The sequence below is a fragment of the Mastacembelus armatus genome, chromosome 18, assembly GCF_900324485.2.
Source record: "Mastacembelus armatus chromosome 18, fMasArm1.2, whole genome shotgun sequence".
Classification (NCBI taxonomy): domain Eukaryota; kingdom Metazoa; phylum Chordata; class Actinopteri; order Synbranchiformes; family Mastacembelidae; genus Mastacembelus; species Mastacembelus armatus.
In genome coordinates, this window is record NC_046650.1 from 1945706 (window position 1) to 1964756 (window position 19051).

The following is a 19051-nucleotide window of genomic DNA, read 5'->3' on the forward strand; positions in this document are numbered from 1 at the left end:
GTATCATAAACATCTGACACAAAGCAACAGTGACTTCTCTGTTGGTCCCCAATATTCTCAGTATATAAACATGATGTTATAATGTCCCAGATTGAGATATTGATAAAACAACCAATTTTTGGTCCTGGTATTTACATCGGATGTGTACATAAAAGTATTTTGATGAGACTTTTAATTGTAGTCCAGCTGCAGGGCTGTATGAAGTTTTCTTGTGGTTTTGAGGCATTTCTTTGCAATGGCTGAACTGCATGCCCCTACTGTATTCAAAGGGAACTGATGATTATGCAAAAGAGAAATCTCAAGATTGCACAAATTGCCAGTACATAACTTTTTGTGCACGTTTCAGTACTGATCTTCTCTTATCTGCATTCCTTCAGCAGTCCTGTGTAATTTCATATTTTTTCCTGCCCCACAGTTCCCAGGTCATTTTCCCTGCCGCAGTCTTTTGTATTCACTCAGGATGACTTATGTGGTATTAGGGTAAATTGTTAAACGGCCTTGGACACATAATTATTTAAGAAAGAGACTAAACCTAGTGGATTTTCTCAAAAGCTCAACTCAGTGCACATATGGTCAGGTGAAAGATGAAAAATAATCGTCACGACAACTCCTTTCACAAAAAGCAATTTGATTCCCTTAATGTCTGCTGTAGATTAAATAGAAAGCCTGACAAAATGTTCACAGGCAAGATAAAACATTTTTTAAAAACTCAAATGCATACTGAACCACAGAAAGAAGAGCATGCATGAGTCATTATTTTCAGGGCCTATTCAGGGATTTTTTATAATTGAACAGTGTTCTTAAAATGGAGTAAGGGTTGGTTTTTAAAATGATAAATGTACACAGGTCATAGCTAAATATTGCTTCCTTTCTTATAAGGTCAGGATTAGGTGATTTTGTGCAGTTTTTGAGTTAAGGTTTAGGCTGAAGGAGTTAGAAGTAAAAGTAAGAATAGTTATCTTTACAAAGTATTTTTTTAATAAAGTTAAGGTTGTTTTCTATTATGTCTTTTTCTTTCTTCTGCATCTACTCTTTCTTTATCCCTATCCCTTCTGTCCCCTCACCCCCCTGACTTGTCCTTTGGCTGGCATCATTAAAATAAACAAGATCTATTCAACAAAAGGATTTGGTTCAACACCTCTTGGAAAAGCAACTCTGTTGGCTCAACAACGCATTCAGATCCTCATACTGTATGCCAAGCAGCTGGACAGGACAGCTTATGAATAAAAAAAAGCTTGTGGGTCAGAAGTAAAGGTACCTGTCAGTGATCAGCTATAGAGACAATCTGCTGGATGAGATTTTAGTAAAGAAGAGTTTTAGTAGTTAATAGAAAATCTTCAGAAGCATAAAGTACAAATGTGTGTCTGAGAGTCTGTATGGTTGAAACATGGCTCCATTTCTTCCTCAGGCTCTATCACACACACACTCACACAATAAACTAATTTCTCGATTCATGCCTGGATGTTCCCCCAGACAGTCACTGTTGCAGAATAACTCTTTTTGCTTTAAATTGCCTTTTTTTTTTACTGTAGTGTGTTGTCTGGGGCAAGTTTTAAGGGTGCACTGTTCACCATAGTGGCTTTTAGAATGCATAAATGACTGTATGATATTATATGCACATTATTGTGTCATATTTTAGCCATCCTCCTGGATAGGTCATAGAGTTTTTTTCAGTTTTCTTTTTTAGCACAAAGAAAACCTGATTCAAAAGACACCATTTCTACCTAGTATTATATGTATGTGTATGTAGTCCATTGTCTCAGAGGTCTTCAATCTGTGAAGGGTAGGTGCTTAGGGAAATGTACTTTGTGAGGCGAAAAAGAAAGGTTCATGCTGGTGTTCTAAAAACAAGACATTTGTTATTGTAATTTGACCTGCTGACTTGAGTGCTTGTCAACAGATCCAGGAGCAGCAATTAAGGTACTTTAAAACCTGTAGCTCCTGATTGTGGCAATTAACATGGAACATTAACACAAACATCAAAACTCAGATCAGAGCACAAACACATGGTAACCATGTTTTTAGATTCACTGTGACACATTTCTGAGGATATCATTATCTCTGATGTCCATTGTGAATAAACCTCCAAAAATCTGCTGAGAAATTAAAGAAAAATATTTTTCTTATTAGCTATTAATTAACTTAATTATATTATTAGTCCAGAATGCTCATGTTTTCAGGTTTCCTTCATTATCAAAGTAATTCAGTGATAATTATCTCCATACCCATGATACCCAGCAATTGGGAACTGCTAATTTGGCAAATGATGATAAATTGCCAAAATCTAAATAAATATAGGCTAAAATATATGGCTGTTGTTATTGCCCACAGCTCTGCAGCATCTGTTTATATCCCCAAAAACATTATAAGGACTGTCTCTCCAAAACACAACAGAGAAAACAACAGCCAACAATAACAATTCCAGTAAGATTAACCTTTTCATTTTCATTTGCACTATTAATAGTTTTTGTCAGTCCTAAGACTCAGACAATCAGGCAACAGATATTTGTTTCACATTGAAGACATTTATAAGAGATATAGGGAGCAGTTGTCTCAATTCTGTAATTCTGTCAAGTGGTGGCCACGGTGTCAGAAACCCCTGTGCCTTAATTATCAGGATAATGGAATATACCTCAATTTCCCCTGAAATTACAGGTATTTTTGGAAATCTTATTATCTATGTTTGTTTCTGCTGAGAAAAATACTCTTTAGCTGCTAAATGCTCCAATATACTCACAAACTAGCCTTCCCCTGTGCCTGCTTGCTTTTGGTTGCTTTGTTTGCTACCAAAATAATGAGCTGAAAGAGGCTGCAGTGTTCTATAATGGGAACTGTTGAATACATTTTTTCTTGACTTGTTGCTATAAGTAACATCTTTCATATTGCAACACGGACATACTAAAAGTATGTAGTGTTATGTAATGCTTTAGACTGTCTTTTTCTTACCTCTTGAACTTACAAAGTAAACCACATTATCCTATTTTATACTATCCTGTTATCTTCAACAAGCTCACCAATATTACTTTTTCCTTTCCTGTCTTTCTTTCTTCCCACAGGGGCCTGATATCCTTGAATTCTAGTGACACCTTTTACCTGGAGCCAATCAGTGGTGTGGATCCTCTTCACCATGCACTCCTGAATGCTGAGGAACTGCCAATTAAAGGAGGAAACTGTACCCACAGCCATCATACTACAAACCACAACTACATCTCTAATATGCTCAGACCATTGCATTCAAGGGTGAGTCTTCCAGAAACCAAATTGGTCTTTAGTAGACTTTAGTACAGTAGTTTTCTTTCCAGATATAATGAAAAAATAATTAATAAGTTCTGACTTCTACAATACCTTTAAAGGAATAGTTCTCCACATTTGTTTTCTGTCTTGCCCAGGTACAGATGAGAAAATCAATAACAATTTCATAAGGGTGTGTGTCCAAAGACAAATGAGTGTGTTTCACAAAATACTGGTCTGTTTCAAAAACATCTGAAAATTATGTTTACTGCCATACTACAGCAAAAATAAAAAGTGACTTACCCCCCACTTCAGGCAGACATACTTGCACTAACCTCAAAGTTTTTTTGATGCCACTTAAATGCAAAGGAAATCAACATCACTGTCCTCTTTCTAATTTTTGTCGAACAAGGCTAATTTGCTAATTATGTTTCAGACCATCAGACTCCTGACATATCAGACACCTAAGCAGAGTGGGCTCCTAGGAGGATTGTAGTTAACATCAGGAATGTCAGTTTAAAAAATCTTTAATGAAACCTGCTTCACTGTGCCTTAAGGGGGTTGTTACCTCATCAGATCTTTCATTAGTCTGACTTTCAGTAAAGGGGGTTTTTCTGTCTTGTGATGGCCTATTTCTGAGGCCTTTAAATGTGAAGGTTAATTCTAAAAGGGTAAGTCTATGTCCCAAGTCTTTAAATAGCAGTTTCAAGTTCCAAGTCTTCATGGGGCAAGTCCAAGTCAGATTTCAAGTCTGCAGTTTTGGTAATAGTTTTGAAAACCTATGTAGTTTGCATTTGTGTTGATGGGTGCTCTTATATGATAACATTAACTCATGCACAGAGCCCAGAGCAGAACCATCCAAACAATATCGCAAACAATCATATCATGAACCAGTGCCAAATACCAGCACCAGGTACAGTCAACAGAAAAGACCATAAAAAAACAGTTTGTATCACCAAAACCTTTGGACACTGATGCAGCATAATATTGATAATGGACAAGTCATTTGAACAAGTTACTGTAGTGAGCTCAATCTTTTGGTAAACTTTGTGCTGCAGGCTTAGATCTCACCATTTCTACAATGCAACACTCACTGATCCGTACACTATAAAGGTATTTCAGCTGTAAGTAGCAAAGGCAGGATGATAAATGCTACAACATAGTGGTATACAAGTAGCACAAGTAAAAGTTTGACATGGTTAGTGAACATTAGTTGCCTTAGTGGACCGCTTAAGGATGTAACAATAAACTTCCTGAGTTCTGTGAATTGAACAATACTGTTTCTATTATGTTGCTTGCAAAGCCAACCAATGTGTTAATAAATATGGTATTTGTTTTTTTAAAATTATTTTGTCTCACTCTACCCAACCAGAGCTCTTGGAATTTGTTGTTTATCCATGCAACAAAATAAAGAAAACAAAACAAAACCTGAACAGATCAAAACCTGCAAGGCAGGGAAAACAACTAGAATAAGTCAACCATTCAAATCCATCCAGCCATTATCTATATCCGCTTATTCCCATCCAGAGTCATGGGGACCTGCTGGAGCCTATCCCAGCTCTCTTTGGGTGAAAGGCAGGTCACCAGGTCTGGACAGGTCACCAGTCCATCACAGGGCCACATAGAGACAAACAACCTCACACACTCACACTCACTCCTATGGGCAATTTAGAGTCACCAATCAACCTGACATACATGTTTTTGGACTGTGGGAGGAAACCAGAGTACCTGGAGAAAACCCACACAAACACAGGGAGAACATGCAAACTCCACACAGAAAGGCCCCTGCTTCGTTTCAAACCAGGATCCTCCTTGCTGCTTCTTGCACCAAGCCACCGTGCTGCCCCCAACCATTCAAATGTCATCATCCAGTCTCCAGGATTCAGTGTGTCCACTGCACTCCACACGAACATCCACACATTTTATCCTGTGAAACAGATGAATGCGCTCCTCATCATCACTTGCAGCCAGGCTTTGGCAGAGATTAACTATGTCAGTCACCAAACCTTATCAGACCATCTATAGTTACATGTCAGTAACACCATTTACATGAGTTGATCAGTACCTACTGTAAAGCCCAGAGTCCAGTCTGTTTTACAAGACATCAGACCCTTTCAGTGGGACCATTCATGCATTGTGTTACAAAGAAAATCATGTTCATAGTGAGTTCATTGAAAGAGACAAACGTTATGTCATATTTACTGCCTCAATTGTGATGACTAAGTCATGTGTCTTCTGGTTAGTTTTAATATTGAATAGGTTTATGCCATTGTAGGGTGCAGGATGAATGGAAATGAAGAGAATTATGACTTTTCACAAAGCTTTTCATGTTGGCTTAGGCCAACACTATAAGTTGAAATATTAATGCCTTTATAGAGAAAAGAAACTCAACACAAGTCTAGTTTGCTCATCTGCATTTATAGATGATAGAACAATGTCTAAATTGGTGTTTCTGCCTTCATCTGTCTCCCACTGCTGGGACAAAGTCATTATATTTAGTTTGTATTTCTTCTCATGCTGTATGTATTCCCGTATTTGTCATTTTCCTATCATTTTCCTCAGTCAACTTTAAACTGTTTTCATCTTCCTCCGCTCCTTATTTTAAAGCTGTTGAGCACTCCACCAAGGTATCATCCTTATCCCCTGTTTCTTTATCTTCCTCCCTTCTGTACCACACCCCTTGGCTCTCTCAGTTCCCTCCACAGCCACCTATTAATCCTGGGTTGTTATGCAGAAATGCCACAGCAGACCCCTGACTGAGTCCTAAGGCTTTTGCCACTACTTGCCTCTCAAATAAACAATGCAATATGTAAATATATTACTGTGTTTCTGTGTGTGTGTATGTGTGTGTGCGTGCGTGTGTGCCTGCCAAGCTCCATAGGCTGCCATCACAATTGCACAGATTCCCAGCCAATCCACAGTATTTGTGCTTAGTCCAGAAAGAGTAACGATAGCAGTTCCTTGCATGTAAATCAATGAGATTTAATTACACCGGAGCCTTACCGTAATGGCTGTAATCAGGTATTAGAAGGGTGGAGACCTAATGATGGAGAGACATAAAGCATTGTCAAGCTTTGTAAACACAACAGCATGGATAGCTGGGAGACTGTTTTTTACCCCTGAGATTCTGCTGAGGTGTAGAGGTGTGTTTTGTTTTGTTTTGCAGTCTTAGAATTTCTCTCTGAATTGTATTTTTGTCAGTGTGGAAAAACATCTGCAGTGTGAAGTCCATGGGAGACTGAAAACACATAAATAATAAATATATATAACAGTTAATTAACTATAACAACAAAAATTAAATTATACTGTTATGCTTTTTGTCATTTCTAGTTTTTTTGTTTTATTGTTTTTTCTTTGTTTATATCCAATTATATTATATTGATTGAATTACATTATACTGCATGTCTCCTGAGTCGCAGGACTTGCACTGCAATATGCTTCACAAACCTAAGTAAATGCAGCTTGTCCATCAACAAACACTCTAAATTACCACTGGACTGATGAAATTAAGACTGGATTGTTTGGGAACACAGGTCACCACTATGTATGACGTAAAACAAAATCCCAACATCCCAGCTGAAGCTCTGTGATGCAGCAGGACAACAAGCATCAAAATAAATCTATTACAGACTTACTACAATAAAGAAAATTCACCTTTTGGAGGTGTCAAGTGAGAGCCCAGACCTTACCCAACAGAGCAGCTGTGGAATGAGCTCAGTGAGCATTCACTAGGGATGGGAATTAATAAGAATTTATTCCTTATCGATTAGATTACTTCGAACACATTACATTTGTGCAAATTCATTTCATACTGTGTGGCTAAATGTTTATGCTTGTTGGAGGCATTTTGCCCTTTTGTCGTAATTTCCACACGTGTTACAAGTGGCCCTAGTGTTGTGTTTTCTAGTAAAATACAACCAAACTTTGGAGCATTTCAGCCTCAACACCATGTTGGAGTCCTTCTAATCCAAAACTGACCTTTTTTCACAAAAATCTGAAATATGTAAATAACGGATAAACCAATATCCAGTTTGCGCTGGTCCAAGGCAAAATGGAGCGTGAGTTTTGCATCTCTTAACAAATTTCACGTTCGCAGATGTGATGCCAATTACTACTGCAAATTCACCCACCAAGTGGCTGGACAAAGGCTACAAATTCTTCCGTAATTAGTTTAATGATCTACTCACGGGGCTCTCAAAACTGTAAGGCAGCTGCAGTACATTGAGAACACTGCTGCTCGGGTCCTGACCCGAACCAGGAAGTACAACCACAGTACTCTTGTTCTCAGATCTCTGCACTGGCTTCCTGTTGCTCAGAAAACAGACTTTAAAACAGTGCTGCTTGTGTATAAGTCTTTTCATGGCTCAGCACCACATTACATCTCTGACATGTTGGTGCTATATGAACCATCCTAGACTCTGAGAACATCAATAGTGTTTCAGTTTTATGCAGCTAAAATCTGAAATAATCTTCCTGATGATGTTAGACAAGCCTCAACTCTGACAATGTTTAGCTGAAGACTTTTCTTTTTACCTCTGCATATGACAACTGAAAGTACTTTATCTGCACTCATTCTCCTTTAAAGTAAATTTTCTATACTATTTGGTCTTTTATTTTAATTTTTGCCTTTTATCTTGTCTTTTGTCTTGTCATGAAGAATTTATCCACAATTATCAAGGTAAAGGAGATAGCTCATATGCAAGAAATAGTCTAAAAAGCCATTTAGCTTGCTACCGCTACGATAACAGGTAGTGCAGAGTAACGATTCCTAGAAACCAGTTAACCAGTTATTAGATCATAGGACTTGCTCACTTTTACCAGCACCATGAATGTTAAATAACTGTGTTCATTAAAGACATGAAAGTGTAAATAACTTAAGCATATGTGTTTGTCTACACTTGTGACTGTAATAGTGTTTAGCAAACCAGTAACAATTCTGGACCTATTGATGACTATATTCCCTTTTTGTCTTTGTCTTTACCTTTGTGCTGTGTCAGATTAAAAGGAACACCTGGGGTACAACCAAATACATGGAGTTGTACATTGTGGCTGACAACACACTGGTAAGCTGACAGCACTTCTTCAGTAACTGTCCACCAGCCACCACCCCATCCCACAGCAAAATATTCTTGTGTACAGTACATCCATGTATGCGCCACATTAATGCACTGATGTCAGATAGCCATCAGATGACACACGAGGATGGAAACAGGGTCCACATCATAAACAATTATCTCATTCCAGCTAATGGAACGCTTTTAAACTGAGAGGTCTGAGCTCATATAATAATCACGGCGAGCCAGCAGCATGTGGAGACAAGTCAAAAGGATTTGTTTGCTTAATGAGGGAGCGTATTTAGGTGGAATTTAAAGGTAGAAGGGTTTTTGAGAAGGCACCAAGCTGCAGTGATGAGATGCTAAATCTTCATACAAGTCAGTTTAAGCTTCTTTCTTCTAGTTTAATGTCATGGTAACAGCACGTGGTGACCAATAAGAAGAGTCTAGACTTTTTATCTGTAATTCGTGTAATTATGATGAGTGACCATGGTAGAAGTAGTAAAGCAGGACTGGTCAGGTTATAGCGTGTTTTCATGAGTCATTATACTCCACAGGGAATTTTAGAAAGGATTATCTCCAACATTTTATTTATTTTTCTGACCACAAACCTTGTTTATGCCAATAATAACCTCCCATCTACTGTTTCTTGCAGTTCAAACGGCAGAATAAGGACTATGAAAAAACCAAGACCAGGATAATGGAAATTGCCAATTACGTGGATAAGGTAAGGCTGATGGGCTCTCCCACTGCTGACTGCAGTACTCCAGAAAACAAACAGCTCCATTCAGTAAGCTAAAAGACATTGTTGTGCAGTAATCCTATATCTTGGAGTAACCTATTAATAATGTAATTTGAAGCTTGTTGTCTTAAATATTCCAAATAAATTAGTAGTGAAGGGGCAGTGTACACAAATATTTGTCATATGCTTCATCAGGATTTCATATTGATTAAAGCTGAAGTGTCCTTCAACAACCCTGTAGGGGATATTTGAAATGTGTTACAAAAACTGGTGAATCAGTTGTATGTGCATGCACATTTTGTCTTTTGTGTGTTCAGTTCTACAGGGCTCTGAACATCCGCGTGCCTCTGATTGGACTGGAGGTTTGGACTGACAGGGATCAGTGTATCATCACAGAGGAGCCGAATGCTACCCTCTGGTCTTTCCTTCAGTGGAGACAGAAGCTGAAATCTCGCAAGAAACATGACAATGCCCAGCTGCTCACGTGAGCAATAGATACACACACCCACAAATGATTTACCCAAGTGATCACAAAGCCGTTAAGCGCACAATTGCAGAAGATTCTAAACGTCTGATTGCATGGATGGGATAGAGATCGATTAAACCTCACTTACCTCACTTATTTCAACATGCCCTTGTATTGCCTTAGTCATGCGTGCTATGACCAGAGGTTTATGGTGGCTAATGTTAGTAAATTATGAAACAGCATTGCTGTGTTGACAAGTAAGAACTCTGTTTACATGGTTACTGCTGTTGGTGGAGGAACCAATGAGAATCTCATTGCAAAGACAATTCACCACAACCAGTCAGCACAGTGGCCCACAGAACATAAAATCAGCTGGGAAAATGACCATTGGTGTGTCTTACTTGATCATGTGACATTAAACACCACATCCAACTGAAACTGCAAAGCTTTATTCGCACCTGACAGGTTTCATTCATCACCACCGTTATTGACCCATTATTCTTCTACTGACTATTCCATCTGATAGAACTAATCAATTCAATTCAATTCAATTCAGTTTTATTTGTATAGCGCCAAATCACAATACAAATCATCTCAAGGCACTTTACAAAAACTAAAACTAAAAACCCAACAATTCCCTTATGAGCAAGCACTTGGCGACAGTGGAGAGGAAAAAACTCCCTTTAACGGAAGAAAAAAACCTCCAGCAGAACCGGGCTCAGTTTGGGCGGCCATCTGCCTCGACCGGTTGGGGTGAGTGGATACAGCAGAGAGAAAAGAACAGCAACAACAAATAGACACTGCAGGTTGGTGGGACCAGTAACTGCACATCAGCAATATACAGCTCCAGGACCAGGGACACCTGCAGAAGGTACAGAAAGAACAGAGAGAGAGGGAGAGAGCACAACCTAGGGGAGAGAGAGAGCACAAGGTTAGTAACATTCAATGGTGGAATATACATGAGGTGGGAGGAGAGAAGAGAGGGGAGGGGAAGGGAAGGGGGGGGTTAGGGTAGGGAAGCTCAGTGCACCAATGGTCCTCGGGCAGTCTAGGCCTAAACCTAAAGCAGCATAACTAACGGATGGTTCAGGGTTGCCTGAAGCCAGCCCTAACTATATGCTTTGTCAAAGAGGAAGGTTTTAAGTCTAGCCTTAAAAGTATAGAGAGTGTCTGCCTCCTGAACCCAGGCTTGGAGCTGGTTCCATAGGAGAGGAGCTTGATAACTAAAGGCTCTGCCTCCCATTCTGCTTTTGGAAACTCTGGGAACCACAAGTAGACCTGCACTCTGAGAGCGAAGTGGTCTATTGGGATAATATGGTACTATGAGGTCTTTGAGGTATGAAGGAGCTTGATTATGAAGGGATTTGTATGTGAGAAGAAGGATTTTAAATTCTATTCTATATTTTACAGGGAGCCAATGAAGAGAAGCCAATATAGGAGAAATATGATCTCTCTTGCTAGTTCCTGTCAGGACTCTGGCTGCGGCATTCTGGATTAATTGGAGGCTTTTTATGGAGATATTGGGACATCCAGATAGTGATGAGTTACAGTAATCTAGCCTTGAGGTAACAAATGCATAGACTAGTTTTTCTGCATCATTTTGAGACAGGATGTTCCTAATTTTGGAAATGTTGCGCAGGTGAAAGAATGCAGTTCTAGAGATTTGTTTTATGTGTGAGTTAAAGGACATGTCCTGGTCAAAAATAACTCCCAAGGTTTTTTACAGTAGTGCTAGAGGCCAGGGTTAATCCATCTAGAGTAGCTATAATTTGAGAAAAGTTATTTCTGAGATTTTTTGGCCCAAATATAATGACTTCTGTTTTCTCCGAGTTTAAAAGTAAAAAGTTACTGGTCATCCAGGCCTTTATGTCAGTTAGACAGGCTTGAAGTCTGGTTAACTGGTTTGTGTTAACAGGTTTAATAGATAGATATAACTGAGTGTCATCTGCATAGCAGTGGTAATTAATAGAGTGCTTCCTAATGACATATCCTAAAGGAAGCATGTACAGGGTGAACAGAATCGGTCCTAGCACGGAGCCTTGTGGAACTCCATAACTAACTTTTGTTCGTGTGGAAGGTTCATCATGGACATGAACAAACTGGAATCTGTCCGATAAATAGGATTGGAACCATTTTAACGCTGTTCCTCTGATACCAATCACATGCTCCAGTCTCTGTAATAAGATGTTGTGGTCAATGGTGTCGAATGCTGCACTAAGGTCTAGGAGGACAAGTATTGAAACAAGTCCATTATCTGAGGCTAAGAGAAGATCGTTGGTAACTTTCAACAGTGCTGTTTCTGTACTATGATGTGCTCTAAGTCCTGATTAAAAATCTTCAAATAGTTCATTCCTGTGTAAGTGGTCTGATAGCTGCTTAGCAACAGCTTTTTCTAGGATTTTAGAAATAAATGGCAGGTTGGATATTGGTCTATAATTAGCCAAGACTCCTGGATCAAGACTAGGCTTTTTGAGTAAAGGTTTGATTACTGCAGTCTTAAAGGCCTGTGGTACGTAGCCTGATACTAGAGATAAATTTACCAAGTCCAATAAAGATGAGTTCATTAATGGCAGGGTGCCTTTAAGCAGTCTAGTCGGGATGGGGTCCAAGAGACACGTTGATGATTTCGATGAAGCAACTACTGATGTAAATTCAGAGATCTATGGGAGAGAAGCAGTCTAAACATAACTGAGGTCCTACAGATGATTCAAGAGCTACTGTAGTAGAAGATTCATTTATTGCAGGTATAGGAAGCATCTGCTGAATTTTATCTCTAATAGTTGTGATTTTATTTGTAAAGAAACTCATAAATTCATCACTGCTGAGAGCTAAGGGAACACTGGGCTCAACAGAGCTGTGACTTTTTGTCAGCCTGGCTACAGTGCTGAAAAGAAACCTGGGATTGTTCTTATTTCCCTCTATTAGTGATGAATAGTATGCAGTTCTGGCTTTACGGAGAGCTTTTTTATATGTTAGTAGACTGTTTTTCCAGGCTAGAAAAATTTCCTCTAAGTTTGTGGAACGCCACTTCCTTTCCAGCCTTTGTGATGCCTGCTTTAAGGTACAAATATGTAAATTATACCATGGGGCTAGTCTTCTCTGATTCACTAACTTCTTTTTCAGAGGGGCCACAGAATCAAGCATTTCACGCAGTGAGGTTACAGCGCTGTCAACAACATGATCAATTTGGTAGGGAGTGAGATTGAAGCAGCTGCCCTCCACTATGTTTATACTTGGCATAGACGTAAATAAAGATGGAATCATTTTCTTAAATTTATTAACAGCGTTGTCGGATAAACATCTGCTGTAGTGGAATTTTCTTCCAAACGCTGCATGATCCATCATTTTAAATTCAAAAGTTATTAGGGAATGATCTGACAAAACAGGATTTGGGGGAAAAACTATTAGATGTTCAATATTGACACCATAGGTCAGAACAAGATCAAGGGTGTGATTGAAACAGTGGGTGGGTTTATTAACGTTTTGAATGAAACCAATTGAATCTAATATAGAATTAAATGCAATGCTGAGGCCGTTATTTTCAACATCTACATGAATGTTAAAATCTCCCACTATAATGACTTTATCTGATCTAAGCACTAAATCAGACAGGAAGTCAGGGAATTCAGTTAAAAACTCTGAGTAAGGGACAGGTGGACGGTACACAATGACAAGTAGAACTGGTTTTTGTGTTTTCCAGTTTGGATGTGAGAGACTAAGAGTGAGGCTCTCAAATGAATTAAAATTGTTCTGAGGATGAAAGTTTAATAATAAGTTTGAGTGGAAGATTGTAGCTACTCCTCCACCTCGACCTGTGCTTCGAGGAACATGATCATTTTTATGACTGAGGGGGGTTAATTCATTCAGACTGACATATTCATCCTGCTGTAACCAGGTTTCAGTAAGATAAAGTAGGTCAATTTGGTGATCAGTTATCAAATCATTTACTAACAAAGATTTAGATGAAAGGGACCTAATATTTAATAGTCCACACTTGACAGTTCTGTTTTTCTGTTCAATAAGAGGAGTGGTCTTAATCTTTATTAAGTTTTTATGAATAACTCCTCTTCTGTTAACTTCTGATTTATTTGATTTATATGTTCGAGGGGCAGACACAGTCTCTATGTGGTATGAGGGGGGCGGCGGCTCTAAGGAAACTGCAGAGAGGCGTTTTAGACTGAGTCTCTGCATCCCGGTCCCCACCCTGGATTGTCAGGCTTTAGGTCGGCTAATAAACTCGGCCAAATTTCTACAGATGAGAGCTGCACCATTCAAAGTGGGATGGATGCCGTCTCTCGCTACCAGACCGGGTTTTCCCCAGAAAGTGGCCCAATTGTCTATGAAGCCCACATCGTTTGCTGGACACCACCTAGACAGCCAGCGACGGAACGACGACATGTGGCTAAACATGTCATCGCTGGTCAGATTGGGGAGGGGTCCAGAGAAAACTACGGAGTCCGACATTAATTTAGCAAAGTTACACACCGACTCAACATTAATTTTAGTGACCTCCGATTGGCGTAATCGGGTGTCATTGCTGCCGACGTGAATAACAATTTTCCCATATTTACGATTAGCCTTAGCCAGCAGCTTCAGATTTGACTCGATGTCGCCCGCTCTGGCCCCAGGAAACATTTGACTATGGTCGCTGGTGTCTCTATTTTCACGTTCCTGACTATGGAATCGCCAATTATCAGAGTCGGTTTCTTAGCGGGTGTGTCGCTGAGCGGGGAAAATCTATTAGAAACGTGAACAGGCAGGTGATGAGCCGTGGGCTTCTGCTTAGGAGTACGTTTCCGTCGGACCGTCGCCCAGGCTAATTCTCCGGGCTGCTCCGGAGCTGCCCTTGGACCGCTAACAGACCCTGAGCTCAGTGGCTCCACACCAGCTAACGGGGCTAGGCTAGCTGGCTTTTGTTCGAAGGTGCGGAGCCGCGCTTCCAAATCAGTGATCCTCGCCTCCAAGGCTAACAGAACCTTACACTTATTACAGGTATCATTATCGCTAAAGGAGGCAGAGGAATAACTAAACATGTGGCACACCGAGCAAGAAAGAGAGAGAGAGGGAGAGGCCATGTTAGCTAAGCTAAGCTAGCTAGCTAAGCTAACCGGTAGGCTAACGAGCACTAAGTCAGGAAATAGCAATAAATACCGGTCAAAATAGAAAGGTACTTGTACCGGAATGTAGCAGTTAATGAATTGTTTAGAGTTTAGCTAGTTGGTTTTTAGGTGTGTTAAACTATAGCTAGTCTGTTGCTAGTCTGTAGACGAACTATACAACACACACAACACGACACGCTTGCAAGACAAAAGTGATTCGCTTACCCGGAGAGCAACACCAACAGGGGGCCACAGCTAATCAGTCAAATTAGCTGTGTTAATTTTTGTTTGGAATGAGGACCTGCCAACTTTCTGCTCTCCTGATTTTATTTCACAGATTCATAATCATCACTGAACATCAGCTAATTAATTTCACATCCTCCTACATGCACCCCCTAGCCCTTGCTGAACCTACTAGCATGTATACGTGGCTGCAGGAATAAAAACACTCCCAGCTTTGGGTCAGATAGTTTCATATTTTATTAGTGTATAAATTGACAAATGATTAGTTAAACAAGGATTTTGGTAAACAAAAGCTCTGGCTTCAGTCAACTGTAATTGTGCTGAACATTTCAGTAGCAGCAGGGCAGCTTCACTACTGGATGCACACACACACATTCATCCATAAATAGTGAATTGTTGGCCCCTCTTGTACCATAATGATGTGTGCTGATACCACAGGGTGTGTTTACTTTAAATTCATCGGAAAGGGTTTAATTTAGTTTTTGGATGTAAAGTGATAACTGCCAGGAGACCAAATAGTGGAGTGAAGCTCCTTTAAAACATCTACTACCACATTTCACAGATTTGTTATGTCTGCCATTTTGCACTGCTGTTGCATCTGCAGTCAAAGTGCATCAACCATGGAACCAGTGATGAACAGGGAGATTAAGCTTAAGTATTTCTTTATTTTGTCTGTGTGTTTGTGTGTGTCTGTTTGTGATAGTGGTATAATTTTCAAGGGGACAACTATCGGGATGGCACCACTGGAGGGGATGTGCAGCCTGGAAAACTCTGGAGGCATCAATGTGGTATGTGCAAATACGTTTCCCCTCTTTTCTTGCATTTTATTATTCCCTCTCCCAGCTCTTGTTTTCTTTTCACTCACAAAAAAAAGTCATTTTTTTCCCTCTCAATCTTCTCTCTGTCCTATACTGATTGTATCTCCTTGTGTGCAGTTTGCATTTTGCCTTAGGTTTTAGTTCAGAGTCATGATTACACTTAGGGTTAATAAGGATTATCGAACATTTTAAAAATTAAAGCTGAGAATACATTGAAAAAAGGTTAAAGCTGAAAAAATGAATGTTTTCGAATTAACAATAGATATGTAGTGTGAAAGATTTTGCTTCTGGTGAAGGGTGAGCTTACTGTGACAAACAAGACCAAGTGTCAAGACCATGTTTGGATGCTTGGATGCCAATATAGACCAAGCCAGGAACAACACTGCAAAGGAGATTTTGAAGTCCATCATAGTTATTATTGTGCTCCACACTAACATCGCTTAGAAAGCAGAGTCATGTTCAGACTTGTACAGTGATGTAATTACATGGCTCTGTAGCTCTGAACTAGCATTTAGTTTGTATTGGCCAGCATGAGAGACGCCCTAAGCTAAGGGGCTACAGATGACATCATATTTCATTCATGAAGCATACATAAATGGATAGATACTTCAGTATTGGCATGTGTTACTTTTTTGCCTCACTGAATAAATCTTTATACTATATATGGCACTTTTTGGTACCAGGTGCTTTCAGAAGGGAGGAACCTTTAAATAGCTCTTAGAACTGTGGCAGGAACGTCCCCTTTTTTGTGTGTAAGTGCCACAGGAACTGAGAACTATAATAGTTCCTACAATGCTGTGTTTTTTAGCTTCTATTATGGAGTAGGTATTTTTCAGTACAATATGAACCACAAGTACGTTTATTCATTAGACACTAAGCTAATCCAACACTGACCAAAGGTTAATTTTCATTTTCATTCTTTTCAGCCTTTTCGTTGAATGTCATGCAAAAGTGATGCTGCTATATCAACCATTGGCTGGCCTACGTTATTCAGCGTTCCTACTGGCAGTGTGAATGCAAACAGTAAAAAGACCCTTTAGTGCCCCTTAAGGCCTGTAGTTCTCAGGGCCATTCCTCAGTGGGGTAGTTCCTAGAACTGATTCCCTATAAATGTTTGGTTTGGAATTGCCTCATGTCAGTACAACAGGAATATCTTAAATTAAATGGATTGTATTGATGTGTTGTAACTGTGCGCCAGAGATTTGTGAAGTGTCTGTTCTCTCTCTGCCGTGTGCTGCCATCTAAAATACAAACACAACCTGTGTGCTGCATGTGTTCATAATACATTGACTAAGGTTTTCAGTGTATTGTGCACCTTACTGCATATGACACAATGAGTTAGGATCATTTATCTCTTACAGTACTACTCAACAGTGTCCAATTGGGTCCCATTTAATTCTTGAGTGTTTTATATAAAACTTAATTTTATCCCTGCACTGATTAGCTCATTAGCTGCTTTCTGCTGCATCAGATGGCAAAGAGACTGAAACAATGGAGAAAAGACAAAAAATCATCTGTACTGAACTGAGCCACTCCAGTTAGAGTGTGAATACAGTATCCAGTCTAACAGTCTCCTGGTCCTGGTAGGTCTACTGGCTGTCACTAGTTTTGCCCTTTGTGTTATAAAGGTTGTCATATTTTCATGACATTTATAATATAAAAGTCAAGAGTTTTATAAATGTATAATTAACATGCTAAACTAACACTATTTTCCAATCCAGTATTCTCAACCTTGATCCTACCTTAATTCGTCAAAAAGAAATTTAGATATGAATTGTCTACTATAGTGTACGGTATTTCATGAATAAAGGGCAATGCACCAGTTAATGTGCTGAAAAATATTTTAGAAACAGCAAAATTACACATAACATATGATGCCATGTTCAAAATATATGACAATATCATGACTTTGGTCCAATATTACTACTTTTCTTTCATTAATTAGATGATTGTAGCAATACTGTGATTACAATTGCAACTTTACATTAAATATAACAATCTTTTCCTCAAACTTAAATCAACAAAAACAGCTGTTACTTAATATGGCAAACTTAACTCTTAAAAATGAAATCTAATAGCTTTCATACTGACACAGGAGTAAACTGGGGGACTGGGCACATTAATTGACTTAAGGGAGTAAACTCACCAGAGTAAAACTGCCTGACATGCTTATGATTTATTTAATGCAAAGATGATTTAACTAAGGCAAAGCTGCAGTACTTCCAGGGCTTCACTATTGCAGCCCCAGTTGGCACTGTAAGACGTTAACATTAACAATTTTCTGTTTGCCTGCAGCTTTAAAATATCAACTCTTGTATTATTCAATCTGTCTGACTGTGCGGCTTCATATCTGTATTAGTAGTAAACTAAATGGACAAGTCTGGAGAATTTGATAGCTCTTCCAAGCTTGATAAGCTTATAAGAGGCTGTTAGTTCTCTTGTAGGCAGATGTGGCCCATAGAATCTAAAATGTCCTGTAAGTGCTCACCATCACAGAGACAGCACACACTTCACACACGTTTCATATGTGGTTTCGCCCTCAGAGCATTAAATGGCATGTGAAGGATTTCAGTGCAGAACATCAGCATTTCCTGACAGTTAACACGTCCTCATTTTATAGAGTATGCATAATTCAGAGGCAGAGCTAAGAGTGAATGACAGCTTTCAATGGATCAAAGAGGAACTAAATACATCTGAATGCTCTCACTGCTATTTGTCTTCATGCAGTTCTATTTTGTTACCTTTGGAACTGGGACAGTGTGTTTGTTTCTCGCTTTCTAGAGGAGTTTAATTTCAACTTAACGTTTATCCTCTTCTTCATGTACTAATGGTAACGCTTACACCTGTAGATCCATTAAATTTTTTGGGTAGTGTTCCACTGTTAACAGAAAATTTAAATGGCCTAGCATTGGCTCTAACTGTTAGTGATGAACTCTTAGTAATGTTATACAGTTGGCTGATAAAGACTACATTTGTAGGTGTTAACTATAAAAATAATTTCCTAGATTTTCATAAAAAAGGTAAGATTATGCTTACATAATTTTTTATTTATCCACAGCTGTTCCTTATTTCTTGTGTAAATCCCATTAGAGCTTTAGCTCCTTATCCAAGGTTCAAAGAATCTGATAGTTGGGACTTTAGTATGACTTTAGTATTTATTTTATTTTATTTTATTCTATTTTATTTTATTTTTATTACTTTTTATTACTTTATTTTATTTTTTACTTTATTTTTATTCCTTATTCTTGTTTCTAGTTTATTATAAAACTATGTACATACTCCATTCCTGTATATATGCTTGCTCCAGACCCCAAGATAAATTCCCAGTACTGTAAAGTGTTCCTTGCTATACCTGGCAATAAAACCGATTCTGATTCTGATTCTGATTCTGATTTAGG

General features: G+C 38.9%; 1 protein-coding gene across 1 annotated transcript in view; it reads left to right on the plus strand.

Annotated features, from left to right (window-relative positions):
* The window catches only part of adam19a (ADAM metallopeptidase domain 19a), a 178130-nt gene that overhangs the window by 114760 nt on the left and 44319 nt on the right, over window positions 1–19051 (plus strand). The window contains exons 6-10 of the mRNA XM_026333492.1: window positions 3057–3240; window positions 8229–8294; window positions 8941–9012; window positions 9345–9511; window positions 15539–15623. Of these exons, the coding sequence (XP_026189277.1) occupies window positions 3057–3240; window positions 8229–8294; window positions 8941–9012; window positions 9345–9511; window positions 15539–15623 (574 nt within the window). The remainder of the gene's footprint in view (window positions 1–3056; window positions 3241–8228; window positions 8295–8940; window positions 9013–9344; window positions 9512–15538; window positions 15624–19051) is intronic.